The sequence below is a fragment of the Phoxinus phoxinus genome (assembly GCF_949152265.1).
Source record: "Phoxinus phoxinus genome assembly, chromosome: 6".
Lineage (NCBI taxonomy): Eukaryota > Metazoa > Chordata > Actinopteri > Cypriniformes > Leuciscidae > Phoxinus > Phoxinus phoxinus.
In genome coordinates, this window is record NC_136881.1 from 19,287,818 (window position 1) to 19,314,283 (window position 26,466).

At 37.4% G+C, this 26,466-nt stretch overlaps 1 protein-coding gene across 5 annotated transcripts in view; it reads right to left on the reverse strand.

Moving 5' to 3' along the window:
• Positions 1 to 1,029: 1,029 nt before the first annotated feature.
• sugt1 (SGT1 homolog, MIS12 kinetochore complex assembly cochaperone) overlaps positions 1,030 to 26,466 on the reverse strand; it is a 50,295-nt gene continuing 24,858 nt past the window's right edge. For 2 of the 5 annotated variants that reach the window (XM_079615976.1, XM_079615979.1), the window contains 9 exons: positions 18,858 to 18,928; positions 14,850 to 14,903; positions 14,704 to 14,732; positions 14,445 to 14,467; positions 14,213 to 14,309; positions 5,627 to 5,734; positions 2,721 to 2,811; positions 2,423 to 2,595; positions 1,030 to 1,669 (listed from right to left, as the gene is read on the reverse strand). In XM_079615976.1, the coding sequence (XP_079472102.1) occupies positions 1,568 to 1,669; positions 2,423 to 2,595; positions 2,721 to 2,811; positions 5,627 to 5,734; positions 14,213 to 14,309; positions 14,445 to 14,467; positions 14,704 to 14,732; positions 14,850 to 14,903; positions 18,858 to 18,928 (748 nt within the window). In that variant the 3' untranslated portion in view covers positions 1,030 to 1,567. Of the gene's footprint in view, positions 1,670 to 2,422; positions 2,596 to 2,720; positions 2,812 to 5,626; positions 5,735 to 14,212; positions 14,310 to 14,444; positions 14,471 to 14,703; positions 14,733 to 14,849; positions 14,904 to 18,857; positions 18,929 to 26,466 lie in introns of all 5 variants that reach the window. The other 3 variants (XM_079615975.1, XM_079615978.1, XM_079615977.1) reach the window with 2 other exon arrangements.

Sequence of the window (26,466 nt, forward strand, 5' to 3'; positions counted from 1 at the left end):
GACGGTTAAGTTTGAATGACTAATAATCAACATTTAACCTGATAAAACATATTTAATGTTATCCGTGTTATATTTCATCTGAAACGACGAACTTTTATTGGCCGTTAGCTTTTAAATGCATCATTATGCAAAAATATGAGGAGAGTCTCACCATTAAAAACCCACGACTGGCAGATCAACATGCTCCTTTTCTCTTTTATATGGTAGGAAATTAAATGAAAATGTAGAGGATGTTAACTGTGACGAGATGATTGACAGGCCAGTTTATGGTGACAGGATGCACATTATTATATGACAAATCATTTGTTAAAGATGCAATTTTATGACGTAATGGTATGTCCCAAATCTTGTCTTATACTACACCCTAAAAAAATATACTCTTTTTGTGAAGAAAAACTTGTGTAGCAGGAATAGGGGAATTGGTACAATGCAGCCTGTAAGCTTTAAAGTTGTCATTCTCACTTAGGGATATAACCTAGTTCACCCAAAAATGAAAACTCTGAAACAACATGAGGGTGAATGAACGACAAAGACGTAAGACTTTCATTCATCTTCGGAACCCAAATGAAGATATTTTTAATGAAATTGAGAGCTTTCTGTCCCTCCAATGACAGCTACTACTTTGACGCTTCAAAAAGTTCATAAAGAGATTGTTAAACTAATCCATATGAATTTAGCTATTCAGTCCACATTTTCTGAAGAGACACGATAACTTTATATGATAAACAGATTGAATTTAGGATTTTATACTCAAACATCTATCAGCGAACAAACAAGCTCATCCGAACCTGCTTGACAAGCGAGAACAAACCTCATTGGTTTAAAATCAATCAGATACCGGCTGGTACATTAACATTTTTGCATGTCACACCAATATTGGTCTCTTTCTTTTAATAAAATGTCAGTTCCAGTGCAGTTTCAGCCTCTTTGTGTAGAAGGAAAACTTTACATTTTAAATTTCTTAAAAAAAATGCAAGAGTTCATTTGGGATGGAAAAACATTGATATTGAAGAGACCAAAGGCACCCAATCAGAGAACAAGAAAATTTTATTTACAGCACGTTGAAATCATATTAAGGAAACCATGAAGTACATTAAAACAGATCAACATTAATTGAGGCACAGGTTACACAGATGGAGAGCTAACATAACCTAAGATATTCAGAGTGGCTAAAGAGCTTTTTATTAAAGCTACTTAATTTCTTTAAATGTATGTTTTTTTTTAATTGTCTGATGCTATTAAAAAATATGTAATGGGATAGTTTGGTTCCAGACTCCATCTGATTTTAGACTGAGAAGTTTTATTTGAAAGAAGTCTCATTTTAAACTGTTTTAGTCCAGGGCTGTGTTTCTCAAGCTCATCGTGAGCTAAGTTGATCATGAGACCATTGGTGCCAATTGTTCTATGATCTACTTAGGTTTACGACGCTTTTGGGAAACAGCCCAGGACTCTTCTGGGTCTGACAAAGGAGAAAGCATGAAGTGTGAAGGCAAAAAGAATCAAATGAAGAAAAAAAGGACATTAGGACAACTGGTGATGGTAGTGTGCAAGATGTCATCCAATGCTTTTAATACTTCTTCCACTCTACATCCTCAGGTGGGTTCATCTCTACTTTCCGTTTACCAACATCTATCCAATTAGTGCTGAGGACTGTGCCTCCAGATTCCATCTGTGGAAGAATATTGAAAATGTACAACTTTACTAAAGTTGTATGACAGCAGATGGGATTGAAATGAGGATGAATGTGTCATGTTTGTTGCATGAAAGACAGCAGCTCAGATTTCAGTAGACTACCACTCTATGAAGTCTTGACACATAGAATATTGTTAATTGAGCATAATAGAATTGGACCATTAAATACATCTTTCCCACAGAGAGTTACTAAACTGCAGAGACACAGAGACCAACATTATTTTGAAAACGGCAAGCATATTTTAATCAAATCTTAATTTGGTTTTGGTGCTTCTTTTCTAGTTTACTATTCTAAACTGCACACAAATTATAGCATTTAAAAAAATGTGGGCAGACGACGTGAGAATAGTGCTGGGCTCATACCGAATATTCCGGTTTATACCGAATACCGGTGTTTATTTTTGGGAAAAAATTGCATTTGGGAATGCTTTGTGTACAGCTGTTACCTCCTGCTGGAACCTCTTTGTTAACAGCATCATTTTGTGGGGCCTTGCAAACCTGCAGTAATAATAGTGTGGATTTTCTACAATATTCACTCAATCTACTGCAGATTTCCTCTCTTAATCGGTAGAAAATGTGGTTAACACCCAGTCATGATTGAAAAAAATTATATAAAAAAATAGTGAAAACGTAAAATTTTGAAACATACCGTGATATAAATATATATATTTGAAAACATCAAAAGAGATATCAAAATCTATGCGTACTTGGGCAGCCTTGAATTACTTACAAAGGACTTGTTCATTGCCCGCTTGACCTCATCCGAGCCGTCTGAGTAGATCTGCTGGAACAGCTTGTTGAGAGCAGCATCCCCCTCCGCCTTCTCGCCCTTTTCCTCCTCTTTTATTTCACCTACCAACTTGTCCCAGTTGCGTGTGTAGTGGGAGGATGATGGGTACTGGTCTAATAAATTTAGATGGAAACAACAACTTAATAATAATAATATTCTAATAATAACCCGGTTTAACCCACTTTGGCATTAACATAAGGGAAAATTATGGCTTTATTCTGTGCTTTTCAATACTGACTGGGAGTAAAGTGCTTCACGTTAGAAACTGTGCCTTCTCCTTGGAGTTTCTCCCACTGTGTGGCTGCAGTCTTCTTCATCTTAACCTCTATCTGAGGAAAGAAGAGGGGGTAAAATAGGAAGAAGATTACAGAATTAGAGATTGAGATTAAGAGATTAAGTGTGGGGGGGGGGGGGGGGGGGGGGGGGTTGGGGTTATTTGATAATCAATTTCATTATCAAATAACAATAATAAACTCCTATAGTTATTCATTACCGTGGGAAAGATCCAAGAATACAGTGTGACAAAATGTTGAGCTGTACATCTCAGGAAATGGCTATAAGAAAATAGTGTAATTGTTGAAATTCTAATTTTTACAATCTTGACAATAATTAAAAAGTTTAAATCAATTGAAGATGTTAGCAAATGACCTGGAAGAGGACGTATACCTATACTGTCCCAATAAATAGTGAGGAAGATCGTTCAGGGAGCCAAACAATCTGTTAGTCAAGTCAAGTCATCTTCATTTATATAGCGCTTTTAACAATGTAGATTGTTTCAAAGCAGCTTTACAGAGATCGCAGCTTTACAGAGATAGGATCATATATGGAGAATTGCAGACTGCAGTTGAGTCTTAAGTCAAGTCTCCACAACTATGATATATATATATGTATCGTACAGTATACACATATTTCACCTATATAACCACAACATGTTTGGAAAGGGTTGCCATGAAACAGCGTTTTAGTGTCATCAATGCTCATGCATCTACAGTTTGCCAGGTGTTATTGAAACCTCTAGTGGGACTGAGTTTTATGGTAACATAAGACTAAAATAGAGTTTTTTGGAAACAAACACGAGGTAGGGTTGAAAGCCATTGGAAAGCCAATTTAATATAAATTAATCAAATTATCTCAGTTATTTCAAAGAGCCTTGCAGCCAATTAAGCAAAAATGACCAAGTAGTTTAGTAACAAGTAGTCCTCTTCAGTAATTGCAAAACGATCTGAAAACAGGGCTTTACATGTAAAATACCGAACTTGTCCTTTAAAGCTACACGGTGTAACTTTTTTAGTTTATTCTGAGCTAAAAACACTTAGTTCTTTCAAAAATATATGTGCTCATTAAAGTATATTTACTTCGTTCAAGTAATAAAGTATTCTCGTGGGTGTATAATATGCCATTAAAAATACATACGGGTGAGGGGTTCGAATGTCGGTCGCCATGTTGCCCCTCCATCTTGAAAGTACATTAGCCAAAGAGGGACATACCCGTTAATTCAAGCTTCGCCTTTCACGTCTCCGCAATTCACTGGCACCGGCCCTGTTTTAATTTTTTCCTTTTCCTCTACCTCTCCCTTTCCTCTCCCTCGTACCTCCGTCACATCAACTGATCTCTGCTCACGGAGAAAGTGATATAGCCTACAATGTAAACTTTGCCTTACGCTAGTGATGTCGTACAATATACAGAATAACAATAGCACCGATAAAAGTTACTTTACTAAGATTAGCTAGCATTCGTCTGGGAACCTGATAGTTGATGTTAGCAATGAAATGGTAAAAAAATAACAAAAACATAAAACTATTATTCATTTTACATAGATGTCATAACCTATATGTTAACTGACAAATTAAATTACTGCAAATTATAATCGTTTTCTAAAGTAACCTCATCACTTGAAGGAACTCATGGACGAGGTCGAACTGGAAGCCATGTTAATCTTGGACTACATTGGCCACCGTAGGAGTTAAAACGAAATCGAAATTGAGAGGAACAGAAACTAATATTCACTGGATGGTCATATACCTTTTCACCGCTAGATGGGGGTAAAAATCACACAGTGTAGCTTTAACGTTAGATCGGGCTTAGATTAATGGCATAAAATGAAAAATATAGTAAGAAGAAAGTTAAAAATATTAGTATCAATGTTGTTTTCGTCAACGATGACGATAACGCAATTATTTCGTTGACGCACCTTTTTTTTATGACAATAACGTTACGATGACTAGCTAAAAATGGCTCTAAGGTGACTAAAACATGACGAGACGTTTTCTAGTTTTCGTTGACGAGACGAGATGGAACGAAAATGATTATAAGTCTGACGTTCACAATGCATGTCATTTCTGCCTATTTTGCGTGAAATCGGTCTGTTTTGAGCTAAAAAAAAAAAAGTATCAGCAATGCCGCATTCTAATCGTTGTTGTACGCCCACCACCCGGCTGCCGCGCACCAGATTCCACACAACAACAACCAGTGATGCCAGACGTACGATATTTATCGTATTTGTACGATAATTTTTACCTCTGTACGATCAATAATGAAAAAAATCCCATAATGTAAGATAATTTCAGAATTGCCCGCAAATTAGTTAAAATCCCCCGGAATCTAGATCGAGCGAGCAAGAGCGCGCATGTGTAGCGCGCGCACAGCAGAGAAAGGGAGCGAGAGACCTTGCGTGTGTGTGCTAGTGTGTGCGTGTGCCTCACGAAGCGCATGTAAGGACCCAACCAATCGAATTATTCAGGAAGTCTCGTTTATTATGCAAAGGTTTTAAGGTTAACTGTTGTTTTATGAATTGCAACACTTACTGCAACCTGTCAAACCTAAGCCCATTTTCAATACTTTTTAACCTAAATTAATTTGTTAAAGACTACTTTTTTTTCAATTTTTTTTTTTTTACTAAAATTGACTAAAACCTTTTTGTGTTTTCGTCGACTAAAACTTGACTAAAACCTTTTTGCGTTTTCGTCGACTAAAACTATCAAGTTTGTAAGTGACTAAAATGTGACTAAAACTAAAAAGCATTTTCGTCAAAAAGACTAAGACTAAGACTAAAAGGGCTGCCAAAAACAACACTGATTAGTATGAAGAAAGTTAGTTTAAAAATAAAGAACATTCAGCTAGACAAGCAAATACATTAAGGCTGACCTTGGTTGAAAGAATCCTGTATGTGCTCTGTTGTGTGACAATAGGATGCAGAAGATAGACATTTAGGTAGTAATCTTCTCCTGATGGAAGCTTTACCACAGCAGTCAGCTAAGACAAAAAAAGAGAACAGATTTATTAGATTTAAATTTTTGGTAGACAGAACTCAGGCTAATTTGATATGTCATTATTTTTGGTACAGATCTCACCAACCCTCTACAGACACACTGAAGCTTGAGTTGCCATTGGCTAGTAAATGTGTTTTTTACATGGAATGCAAGAACAATGCAAATGAAAAAAATCCTACTGTAGCATCTGGACCATTCAACATGAATAATTGTTTGTTTGATTGAACAATCCAAAAGATGCCTCAAGACAGTAACAAGCAGGCGGCGATATATCCGCTTTTCCACTGATCATTATCAGTTTTTATTCCCCCAGGCTGACACTAGTCCATCAACTAGTGGACCTCAGATACCTTGTGAATATTATTGTCTATTGTAAACATGCCTACTAAATTATTCAACTTGAGAGATAAAGATTGAGGGGGTGTTTCCCAGCTCCTGACTTCTTAATTATAATATATGACAAGACAATAATTTTATTCCTCACACTCTTGATGGATTGAACAAAAAAGATGAAAACTTCTTGAAAGCAGCTTCATGTCATTGTGAAGTCATGTCATCTTCATGTCATTTCCTGATTTTCCACTGACCGAATCACAAACTTGGATGAGGAGATTATGGCTTCTTTTTTTTTCTTTTTTTTAAAATCAGTTAGTATATGAAAAAGAAACATCACCCTCCATGGGTTTGTGATACAAGTTATTGTAGTGCATCAGAATTATGAAAGGTCAGCCACACTTTACTACTATAAATTTTGTGTACAAAGTGTTCTGCAATTTATTCATACACCCATGTTGTACATTTTGCTTCTTTTTAAAAAAAAAATCTTTTATCTTTTCAAAACTGATGTAATGCATATTTTTGAATCCGGAACAATGTGTGTAAACAAGTTTCAATTGTTAAATAACATTTCAAAATGTATAAATTCATTTTTGGCCTTTTTTTGTGTGGCAAAAACAGATATTTGCAAATATATACTCCTAATTTATTGTGAAGTCTTAGCAAAGTAACCCTTTTAGTGTCTAGTGCCTAACATTATTATTATTTTATTCATATGAATGTATAAGTATTGCATTCTAGTGTGCAGTAGTTTAGTATCTTGAGAATCTCACTTTACTTTTAAAGACAGAAAACTAATCATACAATTATACCAGTAAATGCATTTAATACAACTATTCACAATCTAGTTTAACCCCTTATATTGGCATCGACAAACTATATATCATTTGAAAGCTTACAATCTCTAGTTTTCATTTTTGGTGACGGATTCTTAAAATACATTACAGAGGAGCCGTAATTTATCAATTTGCAACAACAATATTTTCATACTCCTAAGGCGTGTTCAGACCTTTATTTTGAAATAGTGATGAACATGAAAAATCATGAAAGAATGGTAGAAACCTCAGTTTGTTTTCATGCGAAGAGTTCAAAAGATAGCATCCATTCAATTGTTTTAGAAAAAGGGTCTGAAAATGTTTTAAATATAAAGAAAAAAATTATAGATTCACCATTCGTGGCAGCGAGCTATAATGCACATACGTGTTATTTTTTTGTTTCTTAGAGGTTGAATTCATTTCAAAATCTGCCAAACTTCCAATACTACTTCTGAAAAGGATGTCTACTTCATAAATTGTGTTTTTGGTTAAACTGGTTTTTGTTTTTCTTGTTCACACACACTCGCACAAGCACACATTTTTGTTGTCTGTCATGGTTTTATAAAAAATATTTTATTTGAAAACCTTCATTTGTATCAGCCATGCTTAATTGATGTCTCAATAGCTGTAACAGAAGTTACAAGTGTTTTGTTAGTTAATTGCTTACGTTACTTGGATTGAGTTATAGCTAACCATACTCTTAGCCTACTCTGTACACTAACCCAGAGCCATAGAGAAAAATCTTCACTCTGCACTTACATATAGACCCAAACATAAAAGCGTAAATTCGGTTTTAATCTGTTATAGTTTTGATATGTGTATGGCTTAGGCTTATGTACATTTACACGTACATGGTTATTTTGAAAAACAATGACATTTCCCTTCGGTTGTGCCCCTCGTTTACACGCAAACGGAGAATTCTCCTCTGAAAACAATTCTTTCTAAAAACTCCGGCCAGAGTGGAGATTTTGGAAAACTCCGTTTGCACGTTTGCATGCAAACTGAGAAAAACAGAGTTTTAGGCAGTCGACGGCACAGTATGCGACAGAACTTGCACTGCGTCAAAAGTGCGACCTATATTTTCGGGATTCTGATTGGCTAACGTGGGCTTGAGCTTCTCGTTACACTGCCACCTATAGGTTTGGCATGCTCTTGACGGCATATACACGGGTTCGTGTAAACGAACACTTTTCTGAAAACGGAGAGGGTGAAATGTCCGTTTATGAAAATATCCGGCCATGTGTAAACGTAGCCTTAATCTTAAAATTATGTTCTTAGACTTAACATGATCATGTTTCACGTTGTGGTCCTGGGGGTGGCCACTTTCATCAGAAGAAGTGAGCTAGCTTCTAAGCGAATTCTGAACGGAACGCCACGGCAGACCTCTTTGCGTGATCACGAAGGTAGGCTAATGGCTGAATCGGAATTAATAAGCAAAATCACGGGAATCAATAGCCTAATACAGCCCAGTTGTGCTAAAATAAACATCATGAGACGTCCATCATCAGATAAATGATATGGAAAATTTAAGTTAGAGCCGCTAAAGCCAGTGGTACTACACATGCGAACATGAACACTAAGCTTTTCCCTCCAAAAATATAGCCTAAGCTTTTCCCTCCAAAAATATAGCCTAAAACTTAACTAAGTAATATACAGTACCTCGTTGCCTCTCCAAATGCAAAACTACATTAACAAAATGCAATAAAAGCTGAAAAAGTACTTGGGTGTGTGTTTTATTTTATATTTACCGCTCAATAATGCAATCGCTGCTGTCTGTCCCATAGAAGAACATGACAGCCAGCGTATGTTTTGGAACTATTGGGGCTTACATGAACCACGTGACAGCCATAGCGGCAACATCAAAGAGTGTCGCAACTCTTTCTCTCTATGGCTCTGGAGTCCATCAGGTTTTGAAAATATATATTTTATATAAAATATGAATAATGAATTTTTTTACGTTGTACAATTTCATAAGCTCAAACTTCTATAACTTTTTTTTCTGTTTAACGGTCTTAATTCATTTCACTTCTACAACAATCTGCCAAGTGTCTTCTTAAAAACAAGACCAATCTTACATCTATATTCCAAAGCATTCTTGAATTACAACCATTTAAGTTTGGAATGTGCATTTTCATGTCTATTAAAAAAAGTGGGGTGCTTGATAAGGGGTAAGCCAATTGTTCACTTTGACCTATTATTTGTTGGTTTAAATAAAGAATTTCCATGGTTGCACCACCTGATGAATATCAGTTGTGCCACCTGACGTTATTTAATAACATGGAATATGCTAAATACTGGATTTTAATTTAGCAATTTCCTACTACTTAATTCTGAAAAACAGAGATTCTAATTATTGGACAAAAAACTCACGTAATAACCAAGAATACTGTCTAACACTTGATGGCTGCTCTGTCAAGTCATCGTTGTCGGTTAGGAACCTGGGTGTGCTCTTTGATACCAATCTTTCATTTGAAAGTCACATTTCTAGTATCTGTAAAACCGCATTCTTCCATCTTAAAAATATATCTAAATTACATCATATGCTCTCAATGGCAAATGCGGAACAGTTAGTTCATGCGTTCATGACATCAATGCTAGATTATTGTAATACGCTTGAGTCTTATGGGTGGTTGCCCTGCACACTTAATAAATAAACTACAGCTGGTCCAAAACGCTAGCCAAGCGGTCTTTCGAAACGGCTTTGGCCGCGACTCTAGAGGACTTGGAGTTAAGTTTTTCTTTAAGAAAAGAGCAAAGAATGGCACTTCAGTCATTCTTAAAAAAGGAAGAAGTGTTCGGAGTTTTGCTTGCCCGGATCTTTGCCGCTCTGACTACGTCACCTTCTTCGTTGCTCTGGTTGGTTGTAGCGCTATCCTATTGCGTGCAGAGGGATTTTGAGAGACAACCGTTTATCCCGCCCCTCAGATTAAGCCGCGTCTATGGAGAGTTGCCAGACTAAACATCTTGATGTAAGTCTGGCTTGCCAGGCTACCAAAACGCAGCAGCTAGAGTTCTTGCTAGAAACAGGAAGTATGACCATATTAGCCCGGTTCTAACAACCCTGCATTGACTCCCTATTAAACATTGTATACAGTTTAAAATATTGCGGATTACTTGCAAAGCACTAAATGGTTTAGCTCCCCAGTCCTTGAGCATTACGCATTATAGTCCTTCATGTCTATTGCAATCTCAAAATTCACTATTGCAATCTCAAAAACACTAATAGAGAGATACAACCACGATCGGATGATAAGAGCAAATAATTTGTGACTCTAACGAGAGCTGTCTCAGTAATATGGTACGGTCTAAACCCGGACTGAAAATCCTTGCAGATATCATTTCTTTCTAGAAAGGAACATAGTCAAGTCAAGTCAAGAATATTTGTATAGCGCTTTTCACAATACAGATTGTATCAAAGCAGCTTCACAGTATTAAAATAAAATAATAATAAAACGTCCATGTTTGGTAATGCTAATCAATAGTAATATTGATTGATTCATTAAATTGAATATCCCCAACTGAGCAAGCCAAAGGCAACAGTGGCAAGGAAACGAAAAACTCCATCAGGTGACCCAATGGTGACCTAAAACTCCATCAGGTGACCTAATGGAGAAAAAAAAAAAAACCTTGGGAGAACCCAGGCTCAGTCGGGGGCCAGTTCTCCTCTGGCGGTTATGAACTAGAGGCCGGATTTAACTGTAAGATTAAAACATTTATATGAATGCCTGGTTAAAGAGATGCATCTTTAATCTAGTTTTGAACTGGGAGAGCGAGTCTGAGCAACGAACAGTATCAGGAAGGCTATTCCAGAGTTTTGGAGCTAAATGTGAGAATGCTCTCCCTCCTTTGGTGGACTTAGATATCCTAGGTATAACCAAAAGCCTCGAATTTAGCGATCTTAAAGAGCGCGATGGATTATAGGGCGATAGAAGATCCGTTAAATAGACTGGAGCTAAGCCGTTTAGGGCTTTATAAGTCAGTAACAATACCTTATAATTAATACGGAACTTTATAGGTAACCAGTGTAGAGATGATAAGATCGGTGTTATATGATCATATTTTCTTGATCTGGTAAGAACTCTAGCGGCTGCATTTTGGACTAACTGTAGCTTGTTTATTGAGGATGTAGGACAACCAGCTAATAGAGCATTACAGTAATCTAGTCTCGAGGTCATGAATGCATGAACTAACTTTTCTGCATCAGAAACTGATAGCATATTACGTAGCTTAGCAATGTTTCTAAGGTGGAAAAATGCCATTTTTGTAACATATGAAATATGATTTTTAAAAGACAGGTCGCAGTCTAGTATGACACCCAGGTCTTTTACTGTAGAGGATAAAGTAGCAGGACATCCTACTATGTTAAAGTTGTATTGTGAGAGGTTTTGTGGGCGGTTTTTTGAACCGATGAGTAGTACCTCCGTCTTGTCTGGATTTAATAGAAGAAAATTACTCGTCATCCAATCTTTTATATCTTTAACACACTCTGTCAATTTTGATAATTTAGCGTTTTCATCCGGCCGTGATGAAATATATAATTGAGTGTCATCAGCATAACAATGGAAACTAATTCCATGTTTCCTTATAATATTTCCAAGTGGCAGCATATATATTGAGAATAATAGAGGGCCAAGCACAGATCCCTGCGGCACTCCATAGTTTACTGAAGATATGATCGATTTTTTTCCATTTAAATAGACAAAATGGTAGCGGTCAGATAAGTATGATCTAAACCAGCTTAATGCTTGTCCTTGAACGCCAGTATAATTTTGTAGTCTATCTAAGAGTATTGTGTGATCTATAGTATCGAACGCAGCACTAAGATCAAGTAAAACTAGTATTGAGATACAGCCTTGGTCCGAAGCTAAAAGTAAATCATTAGTGATTTTAACGAGCACAGTTTCAGTGCTATGGTGCGGCCTGAATCCTGACTGAAACTTTTCATAGATGTCATTTTCTTGCAAAAAAGAGCTCAGTTGAGCGGACACAACTTTTTCTAATATTTTAGACATAAATGGAAGATTTGAAATGGGTCTATAATTTGCTAGATTATGTGGGTCTAATTGTGGTTTCTTAATGAGTGGTTTTATAACTGCCAGTTTAAATGTTTTTGGAACGTGACCTAAAGATAGAGACGAGTTAATGATATTGAGTAGAGGCTCTTCCACTACAGGTAACACTTCTTTCAGTAGTTTAGTTGGTATAGGATCTAATAAGCACGTTGTTGTTTTAGATGAAGTGATAAGTTTATTTAGCTCTTTTTGTTCTATAGTTGTAAAGCACTGTAATTGTTCTTGCGGGGTGATAATTGAGGCTGATTTATAAGGCGCGATTGAAGATTGAATGTTTACAATTGTGGTTCTGATGCTTTCTATTTTCTCAGTGAAGAAGTTCATGAAATCATTACTGCTAAACTGTAACGGGATATTTTGGTCAGGTGACGTTTGTTTATTTGTCTAGCCACGGTGGTAAATAAAAATCTTGGATTATTTTGGTTGTTTAAGATACATAGTTGTGAGGATACTGCTTTTTCTAATATCTTTGACAGAAAAGGCAGATTCGAGATCGCCCTGTAATTTACTAATTTTGCATGATCAAGTTGATTTTTTTTAACAAGCAGTTTAATCATAACAGTCTTCCTAACTAGGTTAAGGTTGAGCCACTGTAGTCACTTGGACTATTTTAACAATGTCTTTACAAATTTTTCTGTATGTTCAATACTCATTATCAAGTGTTATTGAATGTGAAATGCCCAGTTGTCTCTTTCTTCAGTGAGCGTACCAGAGCAAAATCCTTCAGCCAGCAAACTGGTTACCGAATTCATTACAGTTTAAATATTTTATTCATATACATTTGTTGGCCTCTTTTCAACATTAGCCACGTTTCCACTGTCGGGCCAGTGCGAGCCAGGGCTTTAAACGGGCCGTGCTGGGCTAAAAGCCCCAGGCCGTTAGCACAGAGCCCAAAACACACTGCGTTTCCACTGTCGGGCCAAAGCTCCACATCGCTTCACTAAAACACACCTGGAACACGCCTCTCTGGAACAACGTCACACTATCCCATCATTTCACCAACAAATGGAAGTTTTATCAGAAAGAAATCACTGGTAAACAACGTGATCGCAAAACAAAAAGCGACCGTTTGCTGGCATTTGTGTTGTTTACTTGAATATTCAAAACCCAATAATCAATGTTTTACCACAGGTTTACAATAAAAAGTGATACATTGATCATAATGAATTAATTTGTGTCAAAATTGCACATCGCTGAACAGAAATAAAGTGTTAGGTAATACCGTTAGGTCTATTTAAAAAAAGAAAGAGGACAGACTTACTTATTCAGTTACGTCTGTTTCTGTTTATTCAGTTAGGCTACAGGACATATTTACATTATATTAAGAAAGAATGAAAATGTAATGACGTATAAGGATTTTCGACAGGCCAATTTCAAAATACAAAAAAATAAAATACTTGTTGCAATTGTTCAAATATTAAGGATGTTGTGTACACACAAATTTAAATTTAAGTGATTTTAGTGTTTTTTCATCTAGATGAATTGCCCGTAGCCTTAAAAAATTGAATGTGGTGCGACCGTGATTATCAAAAAAAAAAAAAAATTAAACCAGATTTTATACAAATTTCACAGAATTTTCCTGAACACAAACATTTTATAAACTTTTTTTAAAATATAAAAATCACATCGCACCAATTACATCATAAGTGCACCATTTAATTTAACTTGACTTAGAATTTCTTTCTAACAAATAATAATGTTATAGATATAAATACAAGTATTGTATACAGTTAACATTTGGGGTCAATAGTTTTTTTTTTTTTAAAGTAATTAGGCCTAATACTTTTATTAATCAAGGACACATTCAATTGTTAAAAAGTGAAAGTAAAGATATAATGTTACAAAAGATTCTATTTCAAATAAATGCTGTTCTTTTTAACTTTCTATTCATCAAATAATCCTGATATAAAATGTATCAGTTTCCACAAAAAATATAAACATTGATAATTGATAATTATATTAAATGATTTTTGAAGGAACATGTGACACTGAAGACTGGAGTAATGATGCTGAAAATTCAGCTTTGATCGCAGGAATACAATACAGTTTACTATATTCACATAGAAAACAGCTATTTTAAACACAAATAGTATTTCACTCTTTTCTTAGCACGCCCGGCTCTGACCCGACAGTGGTAACGCGGCTATTTAGAACTTTAAATACGGTAAGACTCTGACTCTGTCAGTGCTATTAACATGATGAATACATTAGTGACATGAAGAAAAGCAAGAACTTTACCTCTCTCTCACCAAAGTTGACAGTTACATCCTCCTTCTTGGCATCTTTTACCATGATGGTCACTGCAACATGAGACTCTGTCTGGTACCAGTCATGTCTGAAGTGTAGTAGGTACTTATAAAATGTGACATGATTTTTGCACATCTTATTGTATTGGATCATACTTTGTGTAACAAAAAAAAGATTAACAGGGTTTTTAAAATAAAACAATAAGCATCATCACCACACTTACTTGACAGAAAGGGTTGAAGATTGCTGCTGTTTAAACAGTCAATTGTTTGTGCATTTCAGTTGAAACCAAAGAGAAAACGACAAACAGAGCAGGGAAATATCACTAAAAAACAGTTTACAGACTTTTCATCTCTCCTCTCTAAGGACTGCATTTAATAAAATACAACAAACAGAAGCATATAAGATTATGAAAAAGGCAGTTCTAGCAAATTGTTCTTTAAAGAGAGCTCAAATAAGGGAAAGACAACAAACACGCTTACCAAATCTGAAGTTTTGTTTGGAACATGTGCTGAAAATTCAGAGAAAAAGAGGGTAAAGCAATAAACAAAAAGATTCACTTCATATTGACTAATGTAGAACATTTGTTTGACACATGGGTGGAAAGGCCGGGTGAAGTAATACATACTTGCCATTTTGTTCTCACAGTGCTGGATCCATGTTTGAAATTCTTCAATAGAGCCTTTGTAAGACAAATACATGTCAAACTCAAAATGCTGTATTTTACACGCAAAATTAATGAAGATCACTCTGTGAAATGGCCAATCCAACTAAAGTTCAACAATATCTGATTCTCTGTCATAGAGTCTATACATGGACACAGCAATCTTACATCTCACATTTAATGTACTTACACATGTTGTAAAACCTCTTACATTAATTTAGATGACATGAATGGATATGCTCCAATTACACTTCAACTGCATTATTCCCGTTTTTTTACAGAATCATACAAAAAATGTTGTTACAGTTTAAGGTGAAGTCACAGTAGATGATTTTACAGCCAATTTCCAGTCAAAAGCCTTGTTTAGATAATCACTGCAGATACAGAAGGAGCCTGCAGGCTTGGCTGCATCTCTTTGGGGAAGTGTTAACAGCCACAATGACTCTATTTCCAATAAGCTTCAGAAGAAATGACCAACAGCTGTCCTGCTCAAGTCTGGCTCTTTTGCAATTGAAAAGCCACAGCGAAAATTAATTTTTTCTTGATGACAGTGTGTGCAATCAATAAAACAAGAAATTGGAGAAGGAACAGTCTGTAGGTGTTTCTCAATGTCAAGGATACTTCCTTGGCAGGACGCGTCCTTCCAAGTCATTTCCTTCAGAGGCTAGGCGAGGATCCTCTTTAGGATTCGAGAGAACACGTAAATGGAACATTCTAGCAAGTGCACGTCATTGCGTCCGTCAGTGAAACCCCGCGAACTCTAACGCGAAGCGGAGGGGTCTTGAATAAACCTAAAAGGGTTGTATTCGCTGTAAAAACTGGCTCGCTATACATTATCCCGCTTATTACATGGCTGCCTACCTAACAAAATAAATCAATAATAATAAATCAATAATTTGAGACAAAATATTTATTTAAAAAGGAGTTTATTGATTTAAAAATTATTGTATTGCCTGAGTGAACAGAACTGCGTCCATTCTAGCTGTTAAAACGCATGCAATGGTAAAATATGTGAAATGTCGGTGGCGGCAAACAAGCTAACAATTGTTAAAATGACAGGTTAGCCATAACGTAATTTGTAATATCAATACGGTAGTAATTTGTACTGGCATTTAAACGTTAAACTTTACTTATATGACGGTTATAACAAATATGGTAACGTAAATATACTTAGCCTACATTTAAAAGCATATTGCCCCGTTATTGCTCCGACTCCGCTAACGTCCTATATTTATTTTTATTTTTTTAAACAAGATAGCAAAGCTGCGCGCATAGGATTGTGGGCGATTTGAGAGCGCGAAGTCTACACATATGCACCCTTTCCTGTATATGGGATATTTTCCGAACGAAGGACTCCGCCCTTGGTTGAAATTCTGAGGATCCTCGACATTGGAACAGTCCTTCGACGGATGTCGATGACGTAGCATCCTCGAAATTCCGGCTTCCGAGGATCCTTCCTTGACATTGAGAAACGGCTTGTGTGTTGTATTAAGTAATTTGTTTTCTCACATAAGCTGTTTGGATCTATGATTCCTACAGCAAATTCACTATTTTACTCCAGTACATGAAATGCATCCTAATTCAGTCCAAAACAAAAGTGTATGTTAGTGTGGCATTCTTATTTCGGTGATCACCATGTGTCTGGGAAAAAGTATGAAAAATCAGTGGTAGCTATTTTAATGTGTCACGGTCTGTGCTTTTTATTTTATTTTTATAGGAGCTTCGACAGAATCAATAAAAACAGCAGGTGATCTTATTTCGTCATAAGTTTGTATCACAATAATAATCACACTATAATACTACAATATACTTTCTTTTGTTGGAAACAACTGGTGACTGTTACAAAAATCAACATTTTAGATACCAGTGAAATTTCACAATTTATAAGAATTAAAGACAAAAATAAAAAAAAAACACTGCAACTGTGATATTTCCCAAACAAAGTAAATGCAAACACCACCATGCAGCCGATTCTAAAGATTTTACTGGTCAATGATTAACCCTTATGTGCTGTTGGGGCTGTTTTCAGCCACTATGGGGTATTTTTTAGTCTTATTTTGGCCATAACTTTCTCTGTGTTTCAGCAAATGGAATGATTTTTGGTGACAAATCTTATTTTGACACACATTTTGGGAAAATGCTTTGAAATTAAAAAAAAACTCAACAGTACACTCTGGGCAAATTCACTACCCTTTCGTTATGTTCGTGGCTGAAAACAGCCACTAATTTTAAACTGCTGTAAAAATTTATCAGATAAATATTTTTTTGATTTTTTTTTTGCATAAATCTATTAATCAACCTCAGTCCTGTCCAAAACTACTAAATGTTTTTTTTTTAAAAATCAAGATTTTAACTCTTTAATTGCTAAATTCATAAATTATGTCACTGTTTTTTTGGGGGGGGAAATACAAAATTACTTATTTTCAATATAAAATGTGATTGTGTACTGGATTTTTTTGTACCTTTTATCACAGTCTTGGACATGTCAAAGATTAGAAACAACATTGGTTTTGATGCATTGTTAGTTTTTGTGCAGCATCAGATTTTAACTTTTTCTCCCACATTTACTGTTCGTGGCTGTTTTTGCCCCATTGACTTCCATTATAACCACATTGGTGGAGAAAAAGTTAAAATCTGATGCTGCACAAAAACTAACAATGCATCAAAACCAATGTTGTTTCTAATCTTTGACATGTCCAAGACTGTGATAAAAGGTAAAAAAAAAATCCAGTCCACAATCACATTTTATATTGAAAATAAGTAATATTGTGTTTTTTTCCCCCCAAAATCAGTGACATAATTTATGAATTTGGCAATTAAAGAGTTGCCAATTAAAAAACATTTAGTAGTTTTGAACAGGACTGAGGTTGATTAATAGATTTGTGCAAAAAAAAAATCAAAAAAATATTTATCTGATCAATTTTTACAGCAGTTTAAAGTAGTGGCTGTTTTCAGCCACGAACATAACGAAAGGATGGGAATTTGAACGATGCACAAGGGTTAAACAAATATTAATCCTTATTCTTAGTATACTGTACTTGGTAGCACACGCTAATAGACTAATTGACAAACTGTTTGACGCCATCACTTATAATATTTTATATTAGTCAGAACTTTTTGGTTCATTTAATCATATTGGTTCATATAAATATCTGTGTAATATTTTTACTTGTTGATTCACTCTGCTGTGTCTAAAAGCTGTGACTCCTGGTGGGCCACTAATAAACATTTATGCTAAGAGAAACTTGGGAGTTGTGTTTGGTAATCCTGTGATTTACTAACAGCTTGCGCAATTACGCCAGCTCAAACCCTCTTTTGGCGTTAAACTACTGTCAGGATTTACTAAAGACACACTGTGAGAAATTTGAGTTGAAAAGGCATGGACAGTTATTTTTGCAGCAGACCTTCTTGCATATGCGTTTGTAGGAGTCTCCCTTTCAGATGCTAAATTTTCGGGACAGTATTTAAATAGATCATGCAACGTGATTTATTTTATTAAGGTTTGAGGTAGTAATTTTACTGACATTTGCACCATTATTTACCATCCAAAATCATCAAACTTCCTTTTATAGGATTAAAGTCTCATGCTAATTTGCTCGGTGTAATAAATCTGGCCCTAAGGCTTCAAAATATACTTAAAGGAAAATTAAAGAACAAACTTGTGGGACGTCATTTAGAACAAAATTAGTCCAAAATAAAGTTTGTTTCAGGAGTTTGAAACAGCTTGCCAAAGCAACCTACAAAAAGGTTTTGTTGTTTATCTTGTTATTGGGAGGATGGAGCACAGCATATATTTACATGGATATTGAATTATCAAAGGATGCTGTGTTCAATATTTAGATAGAAATTTTAAATATTATCATATCGCACAGTCTTACCCATAACACAATAGAGTAATTATGAATCAAGTAATGCAACAACACCTTTAAACTGAACACTTATAAGCCCAGACATGAACTCATTGACACTCACAATCAAGCTCTTTTCCAGCTGTGAGGGCCTGAAGAGCAGTAATGAAGTTATGTAGATGATACTCTGCAATTCTTCAAAAAGAACAACACATTAGGCATTAAACACATTAGGCCTGTTATTTATAGTTATTTTATGGAATGACATGCAGTAAACATCCTGACAGATATCAATGAATTAGCTGTCCTGAAATATCACAGCTCTCTCTCTTTGACAGCAAACAAAAAATTGACCGCTCTGTTCTGATTGTGTAAATATCTTATGTAAATATACTCTCTTTGAACTTAAAGGCATAGTGTGTACGTTTCGCCGGTAGAGGTCGCTTTTTTAGAACAAAAATAAAGGTGTAGCTAGATGACGCAGTGAATGAGCGTGGGATCATGGGAGTTATCGTCTTCATCTTCACAGCCGATGGAAAGCAATCTGACGTGAGTCAGGCAGAAATCATGTTCATTGGTGAGCTAATGTATTAAAGTTTTATTAATGTTACTGTGGTAAGATGCAGTACGATTAAAGATGTTTAACGTCCACCTCCTTCGTCTCTGAACTTGAACTTTGTAATTCATTTTTAAATTCACATTAATATATTTAATTCTAATAAAACAGCAGCGAATGCTGAATTACTACTCAAACAGGTCACTTTATCGGATGAATTAAAATTGTGGGGTAATGCAGCGCGGTTTCACTTTGTCAAACCGATCATACTAAAATACGTTTGAGTGTGTTGAAAGTTGTTATAACATGACTCTGTGCATTAGCTCGGTGGCTGGTATGAAACGCTTGTTGCATACTGCAGTAAGCTAGAGCGATATTAGAATATCATATTAATAAAAGCTGGATGGCTTGTGTTCGTAAATGGAATGCAATTCAATATATTGTATGGTGTAGAAAATGCTGCATTTACTGTTAGTACAAATAAAGCTCTTTCTGATCATGCTATGTTAGCTATGTGACAAAATAGTGTTGTCTATGAGGCATGGTACAAACATGTTATTCACTGTAAATCAAGAAATTTAAACAATAAGACTAACCGTGTTGAGCTATATAACAATGATTCGTTTTCAGTCGATAAAAGTATCCAAACAGTTGTATATTAAAATGTCTTTAGTGTTTCCATGGTTTCTACGGAAATCAAGGTTAAGAGCAGAAATAACGTCATTGAACGGCGACGCAATGGCACAGGCCGTTACACTTCGAAAAGAAACGTTACATAGTGAGTGTTGACTTCCGAGGCGAAGAGGTCGACCTCTGCCTCGCCCGAAAATACTCCACATCAGACGCACTGTCTGTGGGTTGAGAGACCACTCGCCTGGGGAAGTGTTGTATCTCGATAGCATGTCCGCACCCAAGCTTTGGATCCCCAGAACATGAGCAGCTCTCAGAGAGCACAGGTTGGCATGCGACCATAGGAGGAGATTTCTGGCCATGACGTACAGATTGCCTGATCTTAGGCCACCCTGTCGGTTTATATAGGACACCACTGACATGTTGTCCGAGCTGACTAAGACGTGGTGTCCCTTGAGGTCTGGCAGAAATGCATTCACGGCCAACCAAACTGCTCTCATTTCCAGGCAGTTGATATGTAAGCTCTTCTCCAGACTCGACCAGAGGCCAGAGATAGGCTTGCCCTCGTGAAATTACTTTTTTACGTTTTAGCCAGTGTTGGAGGGTAGTACTTCATACTATATGAAGTAGTCCTAACTGGAGTACTGACGATGTGGCGGCCATGCGACCGAGAAGCCTCTAAAACTTCTTGAGAGGTGCGCTCACTCTGAAGGAGGCTATCAGCTATTGTATAGAGAGTCTGGTGTGAGCCACGCTTTCTTCGTCATAGAGTCGATAACTGTGCCCAGAAAGATTACACTCTGGCTGGGTAACAGGTTACTCTTTGAAAGGTTAATTCTGAGCCCCAAGCATTCCAAATGGCTGAGGAGCATAGATCTGGGTGTCAATAATTCGGTCCTCGCCTGAGACATAATGAGCCAATCGTCGAGAATTCAGCACACGCATTCCCCGTTGTCTCAGGGGAAAAAGCGCTGCGCCAATGCACTTCGTAAAAGTACAGGGCACCAGAGACAGACCGAATGCAGGGCCGTGTACCGATAAGCCTGCCCCTTGAGGGCGAATCTCAAGAATGGCCTGTGACTGGGAGCTATCTGAATGTGAAAGTAAGCATCTTTCAGGTCCACCATAAAAAAACAGGGAAGGAAGGGAAGAGGAGGTGTAGCGGTGTCGCCGTCTCGGAAGAGAGCTAAGCGCGTCCGCAGCGCCGAGATGGGCATACTCGCTCAGTGAGAGCAGGCCGCGGCAGAGAGTGCATCCTGAGCATGGGCGGGTCCCAGGCACGTGGCGCACTCAGTGTGCCAAAAAACTCCACATGAGGTGCACGAGAGGCGAGGCATTTGCAACAATGCTCGCAATTTGCTCTTTTGTTAACTGAAGTGACGCAGCAGCAAACACAACAGTAGCAGAAAAGGATATAAGCTGTTTTCTCACCGGATGGCTTTTGCAGCGACAGGAGAGGAGCGTCTTCAGGGAGTCGAAGGCGCTGTCCGCTCTAGCAGGCTAACTCTAGCTGAAAAGGCTTGTTTCGACGGCAAAGGCTTCAGAGTCAGAGACGTGAAGGGTCGCTGAAGGAGTAAGATCTGATTTTTCTGGCCATATGGGCTCCTTTTATAGGCTTAGGCCATGCCCATTTAGGCGCCAAGTCTCCTGATTGGTTTGCGCGTTAGAGGCGCTTGGCCATAAGACGTGCAGTTGCCGCACCACAGCCAATGGGCGAGCTAGACACTCTACAGTGTCTGCTGTGCAGCTGCACTGCGTTTTAAATTATTTGCTTCAGTATTTCTCGAGGAAAGGAGTTTCCCCTTGCGTATAGCTAGGCAATACAAAGTGACCGTTCTCAAAAGGGAACCATATTTATAGAAAACAGCTAACATCCTGTGATTCGTTCATACCATAGGGTTCAACAGTAGACAGTTAATCTATCCAATAAGCTTCTCTTCTCAAGAGCTGTTTAATTATGTTACTTCCTCAAGGGACTAGCCTGGCTAACGCCAGACCCAATTCTCGTTGAGACTTGGGTCTGGGAACCACATGTGCATTTTCTCGTATTTGAGGCGTGGTTTACGAATGCCCGGCGAATCAAATGCGCCTGTACGTAGCTCATAGCCAATCGTTTCCATTATACCAGATGATGTATGTAGAGTGACATAAATTAGACAAGGAAGAAGACGATGGGTAAGATATTTTTGTGTAAACAATGACGTTCAGCGACTATTGCCGTTTGTACAAGAGAAACATGAGGGTCGAAGGTATATATGGATATAAACAAACTGCTTAGTTGTGTCGCATATGTCGTCATCGTCTTGCTGCTCCCTCCCCGTTCTGTGATTGGTTCCCTAGATGAGGCGAAAATCTGGTCCATGGTATCCAGACTGCCTTTCAGCGTGAATAAAATCGCGCTGCGCAAAGGCAGTATGGGGAAACCCAGGCTATCAAGGGACAGTAATGTGGGGTAACGGACATTCCTTGTCCGTCCGGAGTGTGGGTGACTGAATGTTTTGGTGTCTATGGTATTGGCGCAATGAGAACATCTACAACATCTATAATTCCCATAGACTTGTTGAGAAAGCCAGTTTGTCTGTGAGGGTTCTTGACACATAGAACTAACCACCATGTCTCTAATATTTCTGCTGGTACAGTAGTGGCTTAATAAAGTGTAGTAGTGCATACTGTGTTAGGGCTACAACAACTAATCGATAAAAACTTTTATTTTCATAATTGATAATAATCGACAACTAATTTGATTATCGATTAGTCGTTTCTGCGCACTGTGCCAGTCAGTCAATAAGCCAGTCATGTCACTTTACAGTAGAGATAACCCCATTTCTTTGGACAAAACAAATTATGGAAAATAGTGGAGGACACAGAGTGAGCTGCTCTGGGAAAGACACATGATCCAAGCTGTCCGAAACATGAGAATGCTTTATAATGCTTTATAATTATTAACGCTTCAAACTGAAGCATAAGCTTTTACCGAGTCTTGCCCTCTCGTGCTTTGACAGATGTGTGTCTGTTTAATGCCTCTGACACGTGTTTTCCTCAGCGCATAACTTACATTTTATTGTTATATCCTTATCTGTAAACGTTAGAAGGTCCCTCAAGTATTTACATTTTGCATATTCTGACAAGTGAGTTTTGTTAAACTTCAATATTCAATGAACGAGCACCGGTGAGCACATGCGAGTCAAACAGACAGAGCACAATAGAAGAGCGGTGCAATAATTCTGACTAAATACACATTTTGCCAAAATATTTTTTTTGTTAGAAATTAAGTGCAGGTTCAAAAATACATGTGTAACACGAGTAATCATTTATAAGAGCACTAACAGTAAATGCAGGAATAGTCCATTAATTTAATATAATTACTATGTTCATATGAGTGTACGTGTATATGTTCATCATGCCTCATGTTCATCATGCCTCAAGTTAACATTTTGTGCTTTTGTTTTGGTTTATCATCATTTTTAATTTAGTCATTTTAATTTCTGCTTTAAAATAGTAAGCAATCAGTTGTTTTTAGATTTAGAATGCATTTTAATAATTTTTTGCTTATAACATACAGCATGGCCTACATTGATACATTCACTATATTTGTTTTCATAGTCTTTATATTACACATTGTTTGGAGGACAGCACTGGGTAGGATGTGGAATACTATTGGTATATAATATAATAATTATATTGGCTTGAAGGTAAAAACTGTTCTTAAATCTGATTGTGGTTTGCTGCCACCAAATGTTACTATTTTATGTATTTTTTTCTAGAAGATGCTCTGATAGGGCTTTTCTACCGATCTGCGATGGCCATTCAAGGGACTTCTAAGGATCTTGCAGCAGCATGATTTGCAATAAAGTAATAATGATGATTAAATGGGTCATGACATTTTTCTTTGTATTTTGTATTCATCCCTCTATCTCTATTATGTAATAAAGAGGAAGTACAACTAAATTAGGCTAGTTGTTTTGGCATATTAAAGTTATTTATTTTGTGTTGGATATTAAAAGTATTTATTTGGGGGGCGCTAGTGCGCATGCGTGGGATGTAGACGTGTTTAGCTTGTGCTCTCCACCACAGCTTAAGCAAAATCAACTAACACCACGATAAAACTGTACTAGAGCTGATATTTTTTGCTCGCTCGCCTACCTCACCCACCGAACTTCGCTAATCTGAAAATGTCGCGGCAAAGAAACCCTCCTGGGAAGTCCAAGACCATCGATGGATACATCAGCAGTGCTAATGCTAGCGGGGCTGGTGCTAACGATAGCCGCTTTAACGAGCCCTCTGCTAAACCTCCGGCTACCACTTCAGATATTATGCCCATAGACAAAACCCACATGTACGAGGTGTGCAAGGAAATGTGCAAAGAAATGTCGGAGACGATTCTGGGGAGGCTCGATGAACGCTTTGATGCCTTTGACACCAAGTTTCAGTCTGTGCTCTCTGTGCAAACTGACCTGCAAAACCGCATGGTCAGTCAAGAGCAAACGGCCAGTGCACTTGAAGAGCGTGTGGAAGTGCTTGAAACCAAATGTGAAGATTTAACAAAGTATGCCAGCCAGCTTCAAGCCAAACTACTAGATTTAGAAGCACGGTCCCGCAGACATAATATTAAGATTGTTGGTATAAAAGAAGATTCAGAAGAAGGAAAACCAACTGATTTTGTTTCCCAAATTATTCCTGAACTGCTAGGTAAACAGCACTTTCCACATCCAGTGAAAGTTGATCGTGCGCATCGCTCTCTGCAGCCCAAATCAGCGGCGGGCGGGAAGCCGCGCACCATCATGGCTCGCATTCATCATTTTCAGGTGAAAGAGCAGATTCTACGCCTCAGCAGGACGCAATCAATGGAGTACAAGGGAAACAAAGTTCTGATCTTCCCTGATTATACTAGTGAAGTTATGGACCAGCGCCGTGCCTTCCGAGACGTGATGAAAGCCCTGAGAGACGGAGGAGTTAAACATCATCTGCGCTACCCAGCCAGGCTTCATGTTTACTGGGATGAGAAGAATACTCCGGAGGTTTTCAATGATCCAGCGGCAGCCGAGGCGGCTCGTTCACTGAAGGGACGTAGCGCTTCGGCAGACAGTTAAAAGATGTTATGGCCATTTTATTTTTTATTCTTTATTTTTCTATTCAAGGTGAGCGTGTTCGCTTTTCTGTGCTGAATGCGCCACACTGTGGACCATTCTTCGAAATGCGCGCCAATAAGTAACTGCCCAGACATATAACATTTATTAATATATGGGCGCAGGACAATTTCCTTTTAAGGCGTATTTTACTTTGTTTTTCAAATGTGTTACTAGTTTAATTTTCAAGCTTATATTTACGTTGTGGTGGAGGGCGCTACCTGGGTCAGCCTACTATTTGTCCAGCAGCTCCTGTTTTGAACACGAGGGGAAGATACGCGTCATGTTTGGGGGACGCGGAGGTGAGGGAGGGGGGGTGGTTGTGGGACTGTATTGTTGTTCTTGTTCCGCTCAGATGCACATGTTTTACTCACTTGCATTCGGTGTTACAACAGCATTTGTATTTTTTCGCATTTTTTAAAAATGACTCAAATACAAGGTAAAATGCATGTAGGAGGCAGAGATTTACAACTGATTTCATGGAACGTGAAAGGGCTTGGCAGTCCAGTAAAAAGGGGGAAAGTTTTTAAACACCTGAAATCTCTTTCTGCGGATATAATTTTTTTACAAGAGACCCATATCAAAGCAGCTATGCAACATAGGTTGAAATGTAATTGGGTATCTCAGATATACCAATCGCCATTCACCTCGCATGCCCGTGGTGTGGCAATATTGTTTCGAAAAAATATCCCATTCCAGGTAACCTCTGTTAGCAATGATCCTCTTGGTAGATATTTGTTGGTCTCTGGTATGATAAACTCGTTCTCATTAACCCTGCTTAATATATATGGTCCGAACACAGACGAGCCAAATTTTTTCAGAAAGGTTTTTGATCTGCTTCCAGACGATAGTGACTCAAACATAATAATAGCCGGGGATTTTAATTGCTATCTGGATCCTTTCTTAGACAGATTATCTACACGACCAGCACCTGAAATTGCATCTGTAAAGCTTTTAAACAACCTCTTGAAAACTAGAAATCTAGTAGATATTTGGAGGATTCAGCATCCTACAAGCAAAGAATATTCATTCTATTCAAATGCTCACAAATCATACAGTAGGATTGACTATTTTTTGACTAGCTCTAACCTTATTTCTCAAATAACCGATTCCAAATACCATAATATTTTGATTTCTGACCACAGCCCCTTAGCAATATCATTAAATATTTCCCTCCCAAAACAGACTTATTCTTGGCGCTTTAACCCAAACCTTCTAAGCGATGGCAACTTCGTTAAGAATACAACCTCTAAATTGAAAGATTTTATAGAATTGAATGATAATGGTGAAGTGTCTGACTTGACCCTTTGGGAAACATTAAAAGTCGTTTTGCGTGGTGATATAATCTCCTATACCTCAGCCATTAGAAAGGAGAGAGAGAGGAGACTGCTTGAAATTAACAACGCTCTTCCTATTTTGGA